Source organism: Pelodiscus sinensis, chromosome 2, assembly GCF_052426305.1.
Source record: "Pelodiscus sinensis isolate ZL-2025 chromosome 2, ASM5242630v1, whole genome shotgun sequence".
In the NCBI taxonomy this organism is placed as follows: domain Eukaryota; kingdom Metazoa; phylum Chordata; order Testudines; family Trionychidae; genus Pelodiscus; species Pelodiscus sinensis.
In genome coordinates, this window is record NC_143053.1 from 32,858,810 (window position 1) to 32,875,834 (window position 17,025).

The 17,025-nt window shown below is 40.4% G+C and overlaps 1 protein-coding gene across 11 annotated transcripts in view; it reads right to left on the bottom strand.

Moving 5' to 3' along the window:
• The window catches only part of OXR1 (oxidation resistance 1), a 397,147-nt gene that overhangs the window by 15,839 nt on the left and 364,283 nt on the right, over window positions 1-17,025 (bottom strand). For 7 of the 11 annotated variants that reach the window (XM_089776181.1, XM_089776186.1, XM_075920224.2 and 4 more), the window contains one exon: window positions 2,446-2,526. The exons of the other annotated variants lie outside the window; for them this stretch is intronic. In XM_089776181.1, the coding sequence (XP_089632307.1) occupies window positions 2,446-2,526 (81 nt within the window). The remainder of the gene's footprint in view (window positions 1-2,445; window positions 2,527-17,025) is intronic. 11 annotated transcript variants of the gene reach the window in all.

Below are 17,025 nucleotides of genomic sequence, written 5' to 3' on the forward strand. Positions count from 1 at the left end.
AGCAATTATGATGTGAAACTTCAATTTCTTAATACACATTTACAATGCCTGCTGTCAAATATTTTAAGTTAGCATTAGTGGTTTAAAGCATTCGACTGGTACACAGGAGATGGAGGTTCTATTCCCAGCTCTGCCACTGACCTACTGGGTGATCTCTGGCAAATCACTCCCTCTCCGTGCCTCACCCACATCTATTAAGTGTGAATACTTATGTAAAGTGCTGAGCTCTATTGATGAAAAGTGCTAAGAAAGAACTAGGCATCATTGTTACCCTAAGAATCAGAGTCAAACTCATTGAAGTAACGGGAAAGACCCTTATAGACTTTGCTGGATAGTAGATTAGTCTTTATGCATCCATCAGGAAGACAATACAAGTCAACATTTGTCAAAACATGGTTTAGCAGATACTTCAGTTTTTCCCCTATATTTAGAATAGGAAACGTATTTCAAACACCAATTTGTGGTAACTGTTGCCAAATGTTAAATTTTTCAAAGGTGAACGCTTTTGACACAAAGACAACTTTCACTTGAATCCAAGTGTAACACTTTTCCAACCAGAAAAAAATCCAAAAGTTAAGTAAATTGTAATAATCCATTGAACAGCTAAGAAAATAAACTTTGCTGTCTACCACAAGATACTAAAACCAATAATAAAATATGAAGATAAGGAATATTTGTATAATAGTAACATGATTACAACATTATTATTAATCCTTAAATTGAGAAAGATTGCCTTAGTCATTTTGAGGAGGGCACCAAGAAAGGCTCAAGTCTAAAAGCATTTGTTAGCATCTAATTTCACAAAACATCAGCCAGGTATATATAATTTTCAATATCATTTTCCAATTAAATATTAAATACGATTAATACAGTATATCCAATTTGGCCTCCTCTACCCCAAATTTCACATTATCAAGGGCATAAGTACCGTAATTCTACAAAACATAACTGCTGTTCAAGAATACCATAAAATGTTTATACTCTATTTGGTTCTTTAATTTTTATTATACTACTACATGCAAAACATATGCTGTCTGAGTTACTGATTTTATACAATTTTTACCACTCCAATGACATTTGCAAGCAAATGAACGGTCTTCTCAAAATGTGATGCTCCTATAAACAAACTATATAACATACTATAACATTTTCACTGTCAACTAATATTCTGACAGCATAACAGGTAAATAAGACATCACTCTGGCCATTAAAATAAGCAGAGGCAGCAATGCCATAAAAGCATTTTCCTCTGTATAGCCATTTGCAAAAACTACTCAAACAAAATAAAATCCACACTTCAAACCATTTCATTAGCTATTTAGAAACACACATCAAATTAATATTATTTCATGTTTTCAAAAAAACCTTCTTAGATATGCTTTCATCAGTAAACTTGGCATAATGTACACATTAATTCTTAAGTGTGCATATGCCAATGTACATAAAGAAATACCTAAAGAGAATGCAAGCATCAATTCAAGATTAATATCTGATAAATCAATGGAATTAGTTCTGAGCTGCTGTTTTAGGGATTGGAAGTTCTAATTCTAGCCTCACTAAAGGGCAAATACTTACCTACTTCATATGGAAGCTGTAAGACTTAATAGTTGCCAAAAAAAAAAAAAAAACCCTGAAATACTTGTAGGATCTTTATTTATAAAGAACTTACGGGTGTGTCTAGACTACCTAGTTTTGTCGACAAAAGTGGACTTTTGTCGACAAAACTATACCAGCGTCTACACTACCACTGAGTTCTGTCGACATAACGTCGACAGAACTCAGCAGTTTTGTCGACGCTGGTATACCTCATTTTACGAGGCATAACACCTTCTGTCGACAGAACTCTGTCGACAGAAGGTGTTATTGCCTGTAACATTGCGTCCAGACTACGGAGTTCTGTCGACAAAGCAGCTTGCTTTGTCGACAGAACTCAATGTGTCTGGACGCAAATTGTCGACGGAAGTTTTGTCGACAGTATCTGTCGACAAAACTTCCGTCGACAAAACGCAGTAGTCTAGACGTACCCTAAGACTTCAAATATACATTCAGTCGAGTAAGTCCTTATTTAATTTTGTAAACAGAGTTTTTGATTGCTCCATCTCTTTTGCATTCTTTTTAGGAAAGCTTCTAACCAACTCAAGCCACCATACTGAAACAGAAAGTAAAACACAAGTCCTCATCACTCTGGAAACCATGTAGTAATGAGAACAAAGTTGCAAAGATGACAGAAAATTCCTCTGAAATGATCACTTTGTCACAGAGGTACTGCACTCTTATCTTATCAGTGTATTAACACATATTCAAGATAAAGGAATTTTCTGCAGGGTTCTTGTAGTGTTGTAGCCAAGACAAACCCACCGAATATGGGACTTGCCCTGATCAAAGCCACTACAGAGAAAGATGTTTTAGTCTCTGGAGAAGGGGTTTTAACTACGAAGAGGGCACCTTGAGGCGTCTGCAGAGCGTGCGCAGTTCTTCACTATTTAGAGCATCGATCCTGCGGTGATACTCAGCCACTGACACTACCTGAATATGGAGACAGGAAGAAAATAATTCCACTGACAGTTGAAAAAAAAGAAAGAGTAAGAAAGAAAAATGGAGAAGAGTAATGAGGGAGGGGTTTGCAAAGACAACAAAAGGAAAAATTAAAATGTTAGAGACATTTGTATTTGCAAGAATTCTATGTGCACGTAGGATGTTTTTGACTTATGATGGGTACATACAGTGAAACTAGGTATTCATACACAAATGGCACCAAAGATCTGACACATCTCAATGTCCTAATGTATGACTATAAATTAAATCTAATATGACAATCCATAAAATTATGCTGTTAAATAATTAAACAAACACAAACAAGAAAAAAAAACTGCGGATTGTAATCATGACTTAAGCCCTTCATATGTCATGTCACAGCGACAGGTAAGCACTTAGTTTGCCTTTACAAAAAGTAAAGACTTATTGTTTAAAAAGTCAATCTTGTGCTAACAAGAATTTAAAACTGAAAAACTGAAGTTTAAATAATATCAAACCTTACTTCTTCACAAAAACCCTGGGGATATAAGACTAGAAAAGATCACTATCAATCAATTTTACATTCTAATTGATAGAGCATAAAAAAGGGCAAGAAGCTGCTAAATTAAACAATGCCAAGAGATTACCTCTTTGCTTTTTCCTCTCAGAGATTGTGCATTTATTATAAGTCATCCAGTCCGTTCATTTTTTCCTTGTCATGCATATAACTCTGCTCCCTTTCCTACTCCATGTAACTTCACATGCTCTTTACACTATAATTCATCATTCCTGCAAAAGTTTCATCATGCTCCAAATGTCAACTATAATTTCTGCATTAAAGGCCACATGCTATTCAATGACATATCTCTCCGTTAAGTTCCACTATATCAATTTTTTCTGAGAAACATTTAACGACTATCTAGAAAACAAATATACTGTAAGTAAAAAGGCAGAAACCATCACTAACAACATTTTCACTCTTGTGTATCAGCAGTCAGTTACTTAATACATAGCCTGACTCTCAGAAAAGTTGAGGAGCCATAATTCCCAGTGATTTCTATAGAACTGAATGTTTCTCAGAACTTCCGAAAAAAAAAAATCAGGCAGCTTATTCAGGGACCTGACTTTACCACCCAAACTGAAAAATACCGGTCTCCATAATTTAACACGTGTGCTAAGAAATACCTTGTGAGAGTATTATAGCAGCTTGACCCATCTACATATTACCTCTTTGTAAGCCAGAGGTCAAAATATTTCAAACACAAGACTTATTGAATGTCCAGTGCAGGGCTACATTTACTTTGAGTGACTTAGATGTAGTTATTTGTTCATGATAGCATACAGCCACCATTCATTTAAAAGAGCCAAGTATAAATCCAATTCAGTCTGTAGGAAAATAAATATATTACAAGGTGCCTCGATCAGAAAACTGATTGCACAGGATATATCATGTTATTTTAACTGGTTAACTCTACTTAGTGTTGTTTGGTTATTCTTTTTATTTTATAATTATTATTATTATCAGGAAGTGACTACAACCCCCCGACACAAAATGTATTTTCCAAAGTGTTCAAAGAGTATTGAAGATTTCTCTATAACCATAGGCACCATGTGCTCTTGTCTCAGGCAAATAGTTAAGGGGAAAGTCTGTAAAGTTTTTGATGACAACTTAGTATCGGCAGCCAATTGCTTGCTCTGGTAAATAAAACTGCACATATTTTAGAAGAATCGTATACGGCTAAGAGGGCATAATCTCTTTTGACAAAGATTTAAAATTAAAAATGTAGCTCATTGCAACACTGAGGATAGCAGATTTCAAGAGTAGGGTAGAACAGGAAAAACTGAGCATGTACTGATTTTTTCTCTTCCAGCTATCTATCCAGTCCTCTTGCTGAAATTCTATTTTCTCTCCCTTTTGAGTCTTCTATATTCCCAGATTTGTATCTGCTCTTCCTCACTTCAGTTTTTGTTTGTGTCTCTACAGCTTAGATATAAACCTTTCATACCTATCCTTTCAGCATGTCCTTCTCTCACTCGAACGTCAAATGCCCAAATTAGGGATGTAAAAAAGTAGTCGAACAGTTGAATACCTGCTAAACTTAGGCTTATTGGGTAGTTAAGTGGACTATTCATATTCACCCCACCCTGTCCTGCTGCCTCCTCAGGGACAGCAGAGGGTAGGGATGGGAGAGCAGGTGCTGGGGGAAGCCGGCTTAAAATCAGTTCCCCCAGCACCATCTCTGCAGTGAGGGTGGGGGAGATGGAAAGGGAGCAGAGGCACACTGGGTCCCGACTGCTGCGCCTCTGCCTTTTAAATGTAATAAGAACCGCCTAGCACTCTTCAATCCCCATTCATGCCAGGTTCCCTGCTGCGTCTCCCCCCTTATCGACTAATCAAGTAATCAATGGAAATTCTATCTACTGCTCGATTAGCTGACAAAATAAAATTTAACATCCCTAGCTCAAATCGTAACACATTTCCAGTTAAAGGAGATTTGACATTATGTAAGCATGGAGAAGCAAAACCAAAAAAAGGCAAGGTCCAAAAAGGTCCACAATTGTACTTCTTAGTTTCAGGAGTAGTTGTGTTCATCTAGATATGCAAAAACAACAAGGAGTCCGGTGACTCCTCCCTCCCCACCTCCTGCCCCGATCAAATTTATAAGCAGTGCATCCACACTACCAAGTCCATTCTTACAATATAACAGGCCGCAGAATTCAAACTCTGTACTCCTGCTTTTCACAAGGAGTAATGCTAATTCCAAAATCGTAACTTCAAAATAATGTTAGTGTGGAAGCTCCAGTGCCACTAATTCAAACTGACTGGCCTCTGGGAAGCCTCCCATAGCTCCCCAGAATGCTTCCTGGGGCTTTAAGTCTGAGGGAGCACATCCACATTAATGGAGCCTGACAGATTAATTTTGATGCTTCCCCGTAGTGAGGACACACTAGTTTAATCAGTAGTTCTTAAGTCTAATTTAGTAATTTCAAAATAGGTTTTGTGGGTGAACACCATTTCATCAGAGGCAGCTGACAAAACAGGTTTTACTCACAAAAACTTATGTCCAAATAAATCTGTTAGTCTTTAAAGTGACATAGGACTCTGCATTAATTTTGTTTCTAAATTACAGAACTCAATCTGGATGAATAGTAATGCAGAGGTAGCCATGTTAGTCTGATCTTGCTAAAACAAAAGGAAAAACTATGTAGCACTTTAAAGACTAACAAGATGGTTTAATAGGTGATGAGCTTTCGTGGGCCAGACCCACTTCCTGCCCACAAAAGCTCACCTCCTATTAAACCATCTTGTTAGTCTTGTGCTACATAGTTCAATCTGGATGAGACTGCCCCCTTTAAAAATGAGGGAGAGAGAGATTATAAATTCTGTTAGTTTGGAATTAGCATTTACAATCTAAGCACCAAAGCAGACAGTATGACTGTCCTTAATTCCTCTACAGTTTTCCCTGCCATCTCACTCAGTTCCTGAGGGCAGGCTACAGAGTCAGACATCTCAGAGACAAGAAAAAATAACTGTTATTTAACTGGAGAGAAAGTGGGAAAAAATGTTAGCTTACAACATCACTAGTTCAGAAGTAGAAAATTTGCAAAATGTAAACACCCATAGAACAGTGTTAATTCATGTAATTGGGGTTATGACTAACAAATTTAACTAGAGGCCTAGTAGTAGAAAGGAAACAAGTTTGAATTTGGAAAAAATGATGATACTGAATTCTGGACCAGTAAAGCTGGTTATTTGTAAACTTGTATTGTGGCAGTATGTAAGGCCTGGTCTAAATTAGACAAGGCAGGTCGGTTTAAGGTAGGCCATCCAGCTATGAAAAACGTGTAGCTGGATTTGGCTTGGCTTAAGCCAAGCCACCTCAGCATCTGCACTGTGGGAGGCCAAGGGGAGCACACACTCGTCAGCTTCAATTGTTTCTCGCAGAATGAGGAGTACAGGATATTGATGAGGGCTGCTGTCACCGTTCGATCTAGAAGGTCTACAGTAGACCCACTAAATTAGAACATCGACCTCCGGAGGGTTGATTTTCTCTATAGTGTAGACATGCCCTAAAGTCCTTAGCTCTAGGACAATCCCTGCCCTGAAAAGAACAAGTGGATATGACAAAAACAGATGGAAGGAGCACAATATAAGCATCTGCCAAGTGGCAAGGTACAAATGGCAAGGTGTTTCAGTCATATTTTTTAAACTGATGTTTATAAAAATATCAGAATGTTCAGTGAAGCCAGGTCTACTCACAGAAAGTTTTGAGCGTTTTGCCGGTAAACATAGCATGGATGAAATTCATGCTGGCTAAATGGCAACTCTGCCAATATATCTAATTCCAGCTTCCCTTCCCACCAGCCCCAATAGAAATACATGTTGGACCTTCCTTGTCCAGTACTCTCAGGACCTGACTGGTCCTGGATATGGGATTTTCCCCCTGCTGCCACCCATTCTACCAAACCCAATGGGCTTCCCAGCTCCCCCCGCAGCCCAGCTGAGCTGCGTGCCAGCTCCCTGTTCCTCCCTCGCAGTCCAGATGAGCTGCATGCTGGCTCCTGGGCCCTCACTTCCCTGCAGCCCACCAGAACTCTCTGATCCCGGAACACCTGTGTTCATACCAGACCATGAATGTTGCCAAACCAGAGAATCCCAGTTTTTAGAGGTATAACCTGTAGTTGATGGCAACAGAAACACAGTTTTGTCAGAACAGCTATGTCTACACTAGAGATTTTTGCTGACAACTGTCAGTCACTGAACCAATACAACTACGCTGGTAAGAGTCTGCAGTGTATACTTGGCTTAGACAAACTAAGAGTTTCTTTTTAAAGGGAAGTGTTAGGTACATTATGCAAAAGGATGGAAACAGTTGTTTGTATGGGATAGTTTTCTTCTTGATAAAATGCAAAAACTGCACATGAAAAGCTAGCAGTAAGTATTGCTGAATTCCCACAAAGTGGGCACAGAGCTGCAACATATTCTATGTACCGTACTTAATTGGAAAGCACTCCAGAGCTAGACAGAGCTTTTAAAAAATAAATACACCAGTTTAATTACATTATTCTTTCAACAGCACCTCCCAGTGTACAAATTTACTGGTTAAAAACCAAGTTTTTGCATCCTCTGCACATTGCAATTGTGAGAATAAGATAAAAAGCAACCTGTGATGGATATTGAGAGGAACACTGAAAGAATTAGGATGAAGAATTTTGCTTTAATCCACAGAGCAATTAATACACACTTGATGCAGACAGAATGCCTTTTTACTGAATTATATAAACATATTTTTATTGCAGTGCCAGCTCCAATACAAACAGATCCACTTTAAGTCCTATAATATTTAGTTAAAAATTATCAAGCTTACATTTGTTTGTATATCTGGCACTTTTCCCAATCAATTAGTTCATCTTATTCAAATATATTGGAAACTGAATAACATTTTAAGATATTTCTAGAGGCTATCACTGGTCTATCATGAAAATAAAGGAACCATTCATGAAGTGAACATTGTTGTGAAAGGATATTTACATCATTTGCGGTAGAGTACATATGAATAGTGCCTTTGTGTGCGAAAGTGTTTTCAATTTTCCCTTGAATCTGTATTCGATCACAGACCCAACTTTAATACTGCAATCCTTAACCCCTTAAATACTCATGAAACTTCTGATTCCAAAGGGAGCTTGTTGGAGGAAACGAGTCTCTCTGCACCATAGATAAATTAATATGATTTTATATAATATGACATTTAGATGTGCATCAGACCAAACATTTTCATAAGATATGCATTGGCAAATCATTTTGAAAAGAACAATGAAGAGCTAAGACCAAATGCTTCTTTCTTTGATTTTTCTCCTTTAACTTAGCAAAAAACTTTAATTTAGCAAAGTAAAACACCTGAGTGGTGATCCCATTGTAATCAAAGGGATAATCTGTGCGCTTAAGAAGTTAGACATCTGCTTAAAAACCTTGTTGAACTGTGGTCTAAAGTTTGTTAGTGTGTACAGACTAACTTGGCTACCCCCTGCGGCTTCTATCATTACTGACATCCTTTGTTGTATGTACCCAAGTAGTATGGTAAGAGGGTGGGACACTTAGGGCAAAATTATCCTTTCATAGCCTTTGTTCTGTGTCTTACATTATTGGGGGCAACCTTATTTACGGTTATGTCTACACTGGAAAGGTTTGGTGCCCAAAGTGCTGTGGACATGCAAAGGTTGCCAAAAGTGAAAACCAGTCAAACCTGTTTTTCTGCCTCCCATTGTCAACATTTCACAGACACATTGCAAACAGATAGATAGAGCAAAGCCATGTGGGTAAGCCTCAGGGATGTTGCAATAGAGTTAAAAAGGTAACTATATAACCACTGAAAATCTCAGTGGTTATATGCTACAAGCTCTGAAGGATAAAGCTTAAATAAACTTTATACTGCAGAGCATGCAGGGTAGCCACCCCAGGAGCGGTCCCACCAGTCTGGCTCCTGGGGAGATGGCTAGCCCATCACAGGGAAACCTCCTCCCCATGGAGCTGGGTGGGCTGGGGCTAGGGGCTCAGCCCCCAGGAAAAGGGTCCTCTGCCACAGACAAGCCGCCTCCCTGGAAACTGGGCAGCCATCACCTGCCGGCTCTGCTCCCCAGGAGATTGCTTTCCCACTGCAACAAAGCCACCTTCCCTAGAGCTCTTGTCCACCCAGTTTCCAGGGAGCCCTAGAACTAGTGAGTTCTAGTATTGTATTAAAAAAGAGAAGTTTGAGGCATTCCACCAACATCTCCTCTCTGAACCAGTGCTACATCTAAAACTTTGCAATTAATTCACTGCTAAAAATCTCCACCTCTGTACATTACTCTCCCAAGTAGCAGTGACCTAAACAGCTTAAAACAACAGTTATCTTAAAGTGCATGAGCACGTCAGTCATCTTAAACTACATCTACACCACTCTGTGCAGCTATAGACCTTTACAATAGACAGTTGCTATAGCAATACAAGGGAGTTTTCCATCTCTATAGAAAAATCCCCACCACCCGTGAGGTAACTAGAAGAATACTTCCATCAACCCAATGGGGTCTATGCATTGTAGCTGGCTAACTACGCGTCTCAGTGCTTGGTGTAGACCAGACCTTATTTATCACACCTGACCCACAAAGTAACTTAAGAATACCTTACATAAAGCTACCCGTAAAACAATACAGTTGCAGCCAACTGATTTTTAGGAATTTCTGATTCCTGAACCAAGGGAAAGACTCTTTCTCCCCCTTTGCCTTCAAACACACAAGTTTCTACACAATACTAACATATATACTACACAATTTGTTGTACACATTTTGGCTACAGTATTAGGCTAGGGAGGGAGGGAGAGATAGCTAGCTCAGTGGTTTGAGCATTGGCCTGCTAAACCCAGGGTTGAGAGTTCAGTCTTTGTGGAGGCCATTTAGGGATTTGGGGCAAAAATTTGTCAGGGATGGTACTTGGTCTTGCTGTGAAGGCAGGGGACTGGACTCAATGACCTTTCAAGGTCCCTTCCAGTTCTAGGAGATACGCAATCTCCATTAATTAAGTTCCATTGATACTTTTACAAAAGACACACATTGGTATTTTAAAGAAAGTACATTCAGACATCCTTGTTCTTTCTAAAAGTGCCTGCAGATGAAACTCTCATATTCTTCACCTTGCAGATGTCTTAATGCTGAATAAGAGTCAGCATTTATTTTAGACCTGTGAAGTAGACCACAGATGATACATTTTAAAAATTACTTTTAGAGCTCCTACACTTTTGTTAATGAAAATTAACAGCTTCATCCTGATTAAGGCCAAAATGTTCAGCAACAATCCAACAGAATCATAGAATACTAGGACTGAAAGGGACCTCGAGGGATCATCGAGTCCAGTTCCCTGCCCTTATGGCAGGACCAAATACTGTCTAGACCATCCCTGATAGACATTTGTCTAGCCTACTCTTAAATATCTCCATAGATGGAGATTCCACAACCTCCCTGGGCAATTATATACTCCAACTGAGGCCTAACCAGTGCAGAATAGAGCAGAAGAATGACTACTTGTGTCTTGCTCACAACACACCTGTTAATGCATCCCAGAATCACATTTGCTTTCTTTGCAACAGCATCACACTGCTGACTCAAATTTAACTTGTGGTCCACTATAACCCCTAGATCCCTTTCTGCCATACTCCTTCCCAGACTGTCGCTTCCCATTCCGTATGTGTGAAACTGATTGTTCCTTCCTAAGTGGAGCACTTTGCATTTGTCTTTATTAAACTTCATCCTATTTATCTCAGACCATTTCTCCAATTTGTCCAGGTCATTTTGAATTATGACCCTATCCTACAGATTAGTCGCAATCCTTCCCAGCTTAGTATCATCTGCAAACTTAATAAGGGTATTCTCTATGCCAATATCTAAATCATTGATGAAGATATTGAACAGAGCCGGTCCCAAAACTGACCCCTGCGGAACCTCACTTGTTATGCCTTTCCAGCAGGATTGTGAACCATTAATAACTACTCTGAGTACGGTTATCCAGCCAGTTATGCACCCACCTTATAGTAGCACCATCTAAGTTGTATTTACCTAGTTTATTGATAAGAATATCATGCGAGACTGTATCAAACGCCTTACTAAAGTCTAGGTATACCACATCCACCGCTTCTCCCTTATCCACAAGACTTGTTATCCTATTAAAGAAAGCTATCAGAATATTTACTTGCATATTATTAAGCATTTGTATGGGATTGATGTCAACAAGTGTCCTCATGTTTGTGCTCTGCAGGACCTTTTAGAATTAATCATTTTATACAGCTGGATTATTTATTTTACACAAAATTTGGTTTGGTGAAGCTCTCAAATAATTACATACATTTAAAATAAAATACAATTAGAATGAGACAAGGTTAAAGAAAATGATTGAACTGTATGAAAAACATATCAGGGATTCCTGAGAGAACCTTCGAGAATTGTTGGTATCACAACTGCATGTGCACAATACTTAGAGCTCCTGTCTCTCCCAGTACTTGGAACGAATGTTTTCTAGGAAATTTGCCATTTTGCAAAGACATGCAGGATTAGCATGAGTACTAAAGAATAAGATTATTACACCACTTAAATAAATTTACTGGAAGGAAATTACCTAATAGAAGGGAAAAGAGACATAATTAAAGAGCCAAAATGAAAAAACAAACAAAAAAAACCCCTCATGGGTACAAAGTTTCAGAGGGTTAGCCATGCTAGTATGTAACTTTAAAAACAATGAGCAGTCCTATGGCACCTTAGAAATTAATATATAGGATCATGAGCTTTTGTGGGTAAGTGGAATAAGGTCCAGTGAGACTTGAACTAACAACAGAACTCAACAGAAGCTGACACCGCCACCTAGAACTGCGTGGGAATCTATTTTCCCATCGTGTGAAAGTTTGACATTTCAAACTTTTTCCCTGCCTTAATGTAGGATGAAAAGTCAAAACCTTTATTTTTTCCACAAATTGCTAATCCAAAATAAAATTTTGATCATGTAATTGCTTTTTTTTTTTTAAACAAATAAAAGCCAAATCATAATTCCTCTGACAAATTGGACTTCACAAACGGGTCTTAGCCAGCCATCTGTGGAGAAAAGGAATAACATTAAGAGTTCAAACCCATATTGAAGCTTAGACTTTTGAGAGTACAAAGTATTAATGTCACATCGCTAATCTTCGCACCAAATAGTAGTCCTCTTAATGGGACTTTAAATGCAACATCTATTTCAGCATCATAAGGTTTAAATGCATGCTGACCGAGCCCTCTATGAGGGTATGTCTACACTACCACCCTACCTCCACACTGGGAAAGACTCTTAGGGTATGTCTACACTACCACCCTAGTTCGAATTAGGGTGGTTAATGTAGGCAACCGGAGTTGCCAGCTCACACTTATCAGTTAATCATTTAGTCAACAACACTATTACATCCCCAACCCCAATCCCACACTGAAAGCTCCCTCTTATTCTAAAACTCCACCCCAGACTTCACACCCCTTCCATTAATATCATAGAAAATTGCTGCGTCTGATCACCTAGCAAATTTTTTGATTGGTCTACACTATTACTCAACCTGATGCTAGAGGGGAGGGGAAAGCAAGGTTACCCGCATACATATGCTCCACATTGCTCAAAGAGGTGTGTAGATTAAGCTTGAGCTGGAGTTTAAATCAGCTGTGACACAAAGTGCAGTCACAGAAGATCCCTTGGGAGCACTTCCCAGAGTGCTGACAAAGCCATTGACGCTCGCCTTCCTGCTCTCTGGGGCTTCTCACTACCCTGTCCTGCTGGGCCAGTTCAGCTGGTTTCCCTCCCTCCTTCCCTCCCAGCCCTCCGAGCAGTACAGACACAAACTCTTCAAGGAAAATGCAGTTTTGAGCCCAGCTTCCTGAGATACCACTCCCCACATGGAATCAGAACCCCAAATGAATTATTTAGGTAAGCTCCCTTTAACAACAAAAGAAGGATGTGCACACTGATTGCTCCTCCAGGTAACAATTATTTACACTGGGCTTGATAGTAAATAAAAGTGATTAAGTACAAGCAATAGGATTTAAGTGGTTGTAAGTGAAAACAGGCAGAGCAAAGCAGATTACAAAATTTAAAATATCAGAAAATGCTTAGCTAATACAAACACTAAAACCTCAGTACAAACTTCTGATAAACTAACCCTAAAACTCCTCTTATTCCAGTTAAGCCTTCAAACCAGTGAAGTCTCCTTTTCCCTGGGGTCTTTAGTTATCCTCTTGGGTGTGCCACACCAGCCAAAGACCAAGAAATTGTTAGCTTCCCATTGTTTTATCGATTCCCACTTGGAGGGAGGGAAGGGGGAAGAGAGGAATAGGTACATTCCATCCTTACATGGGAAGTACCTGGCCAGGCCTACCAGTAGGAGTCTTTCCAAGGACCAAGCACTGCTAAGACTTAAAGGACAAAAAGAGGCTGTTTGCAGTTGACCAGACCTTGAGTGAAACATGCCTTGCTTTCATTTTTAAAACCATAAACAATTCCATACTCTGTATATCTAACTTTACACACAAGAAGATATACAGACCCAGCAGATTATGACATTGAGATTGGACAAATTATGTCCTGTAACCTATCAAAGTATCTTTGAGTTACGCATATTTGTATCCCTAAATCCATTTAATAAAGCATGGGGGGAAGCCGTCACAAGCCATTCTCTATTCTACATTTTACTTTCCTAAATATTTCCAAGCAAAACAGAAAGCACAGAACAAATGCCTGAATGTTAAACCTACTTGTTGAGAACTGAATATACTTAAAGATACACAATGAGAAACTACCTTTATTTTAGGATTTTTTATTTGTTAGCTGGATTACCATAATTTGTAAATTTAACAAATCTATGAAAAATATGGAGCTCTGTAAAGCTATTTCCACACTTTATAAAAATTTCTTATTGAGAATATGCCATTAATTCCCCCCTCCTCCCCGCATCACTCTCCCATGCCAAACCAGGCATTAAACTAACATGCCTTCTCCCCCTCCAAGCTAGACTGCACAGAAACTCTGCAAAGAATTCCAGCTATGCAAAATACTCCAATTAAAGAGACCACACTCACTATTCCTTCTGTTTTACTAATGCCTTTTCACAAAGTGCTTTGAGAAGGTGAGTAGTTTTACACTTTTTACCCATGCTAACACTAACATCAACTGTGTCTTAATATTAGAGATGTAAAAAGTAGTTGACTACCCGATAAACCTATGCTTATTGGGTAGTTGAGTTGACTACTCACATTACCCCCTTGCTGCCTCTGATACAGTGGTAGCAAGGGGAGGAGGAAGCAGGAGTTGGTGCTGGGAGGAGCCAGCATAAAAGCCAGTTCCCCACAGCACCATCTCCACGGTGCCACCCAACTCCTCCTCCCCACTGCTGCCTCTATCAGAGAGGCAGAGTGGGGGTGGAAGTAGGAGCTCCTGCTGCAAAGCAGCCTCTGTCTGCGATGACCTGGCATTAGGCAGGGGCTGCCTTTGCTGCAACAGTGCCTGTATGTGGGATGTCCCAACTCCCCACTGCAGTCCCTGCAGACAGGGGCTGCTGCCAGCTGGGCAGGCAGCCTGGCTCAGTTCCAGATCAGTATCCAGCAGCTAAAACCCTCCTGTGGCTCTGCAATTTAAAACGCAGTAGGAGGAGGGGCCAGGCTGACCAGCTCCTACTGCATTTTAAATTGCAGAGCTGCAGCGAGGTTTCATCCCACGCCTGGTGCAAGCCAGAACTGAGCCGGACTTCCTATCAACCAATCAAGTAGTTGATAAAGATTCTATCAACTACTCAATTAGTCAAATACCCACATTTTAACATCCCTACTTAATACTACAGACTTAAAAGGAGAAGGCAAAAAGAGAAGTTTACATCTAGATTTGCTGTAAAAAAAAAAAAACTGGAAGGCCAACATTTTTTATTGTCCTGAAATACTGGCATAATACTTTCGTTCAAAGCTTGGTCTTTCTGCCCCTGGATAAGGTGCTCAATCTCTCTTCAAGCAAGAAGCTGTTGCAAACTGATATTCTAGCAAGAATTCCCCTCTAGTTTAGGTCGCTGTTGCCAAAGTAACATTCAAGTAAATATCCTTAGATAGCTTTTAGTTGAATTATGCAGAAACTTGAAAACCATACCAACAAGAAAGATTATTCTATTTAGCTTCTTATGTTATTACAATAATTTTGATAATAAAGAGTATTTAAACCAGGTGACACCATTTGAACTTTCATCCCAGTTCCACAACAACAACAACAACAACTACAGGAATCTTTGGTACATGGTTAGCAAGAGTTCATCACGTTGCATGATGGATACCTGCCATTACCAGACTTACTGATTCACATGGTGGGGTGGGGTAGTTTAGGTCAGTCAACACATAAAATAGTACACAATTTTCCACACTGGAAAAAAGAAAAAAAACACAAACAAAAAACCAGTAACTTACCATGCGAATGGGTTTTGAAGCAGCAGTGTAAAATTACTGGTCTTTGCTTTAACCCTGAAGTGGTTGTTCCAGAGCCACTTGCAAGGCCTAAAAACAAGGAGGGGTCAGTGCAATGGCACCTCCTCTTGATTTAGGGGACAACTCCCTCCTGAGCTTCTAAAAGTGCACTACCTGTATTTGATTGCCTTGATTCACAGCAATTCACATGCAGATAAATCTGAGCATGATAGCTCCTGATACAATCTACATGTTTTGTTAGTCTGTAAAGTGCTACCAGACCTTTTGTTGTTTAAGTTTCTCTCTCCAAAGAGGGCAGCCAGCTCCTTGCTACTCCCCAGGGAAGTGGAGATTTACAAATCTGAGCACCTCTGAGAACTGCCTGAAATAGTTGTCTGACGCTATTTAAATGTCCGGAGAGATGTTAATGCAAATGGGGCCTGGCCAGGCATAAAGAGAGACCACTCTGTGAAAGTGCTGTGCACTGCCTTGAGATCCGGGGCCAACCCACAAGATAGCCTCCCCCACCCCATGGGGAGCGTTGAAGACGACTAGCTGTGGGCACAGCCAAAAGGCCCCTCCCTCCTATGTTCCGAACCCTCTGATCCACCAAAAAAGGGCAATATCTGTAAGTCAATCCCCAGGCTTTGCACCCCAACCTGTACCACTTCTTCTGCCCCGTTCTCGGTGATTCTGGGTAGCTATGGGACATGTGCCTAGGAGCCTGCATCCTGCCTTGGTGATTTAAAAGGGCCCAGAGCTCCGCAGGCCTTTTTAAATTGCCCAGGCCCTTGGGCAATTGTCTCCCTCCCTGTCCTTCTGCCTCACTTCATGGGCTCCCCTCAAGCAGCTGTCCTTTCCTATTGTTGTTGATGGAGGTATGGGCAAGTGGCTTTGCAGGCATGCTGTCTCCATCTGCAGGCGCCACCCCCAGCAGCTCTCATTAGCTGCAGTTCCTGGACAATGGGCTGAGAGCTATGCAGAAATAGTGTGCAGATCCACTCAGACATGCCTCCACCAATTTTTCCCGCATCACCTTAATTTTTTGGGCACAAGAAATTCATTTGGAGGGAGATGATGTCAAGGGGTTCTGATTGCTGGAGGAATTGCAGACTAGGGGCAGATGGTTGGGAAGCAAGAATGTTAGCGCTTTGGCTGGAGTTGCAGACTTTGGGGTAGGGCTAGGATTGAGGACTCAGAGCCGGGCCAGAAGGTTGGGGTTCAATGGGTCTAGCCGGGGGTGCAGGCTCTGGGACAGAGCCAGGGATGAGGGTGTCTCAGGGCTGGAAGAAAGGGTTTGGGTGCTAGGGCTCTAGCTATGCTCTACAGTGGGGCTGGGTCAGAGAGTGGGGTACAAAGATTTGTGGGGGGAATCCGGGATTGGGTCAGGATATGAGGGTTTTGGTGCTGAACAGCTCTGGCTGTGGAGGGGAATTCTGAGGGGAGGGATCTGAAGCAGGGCTGCCTACGAAGCTCTGGCTGCAGCAGGGAAGATCCGGAATTGGATTGCCCTAGTGACTCCAGCCATGGTAGCTG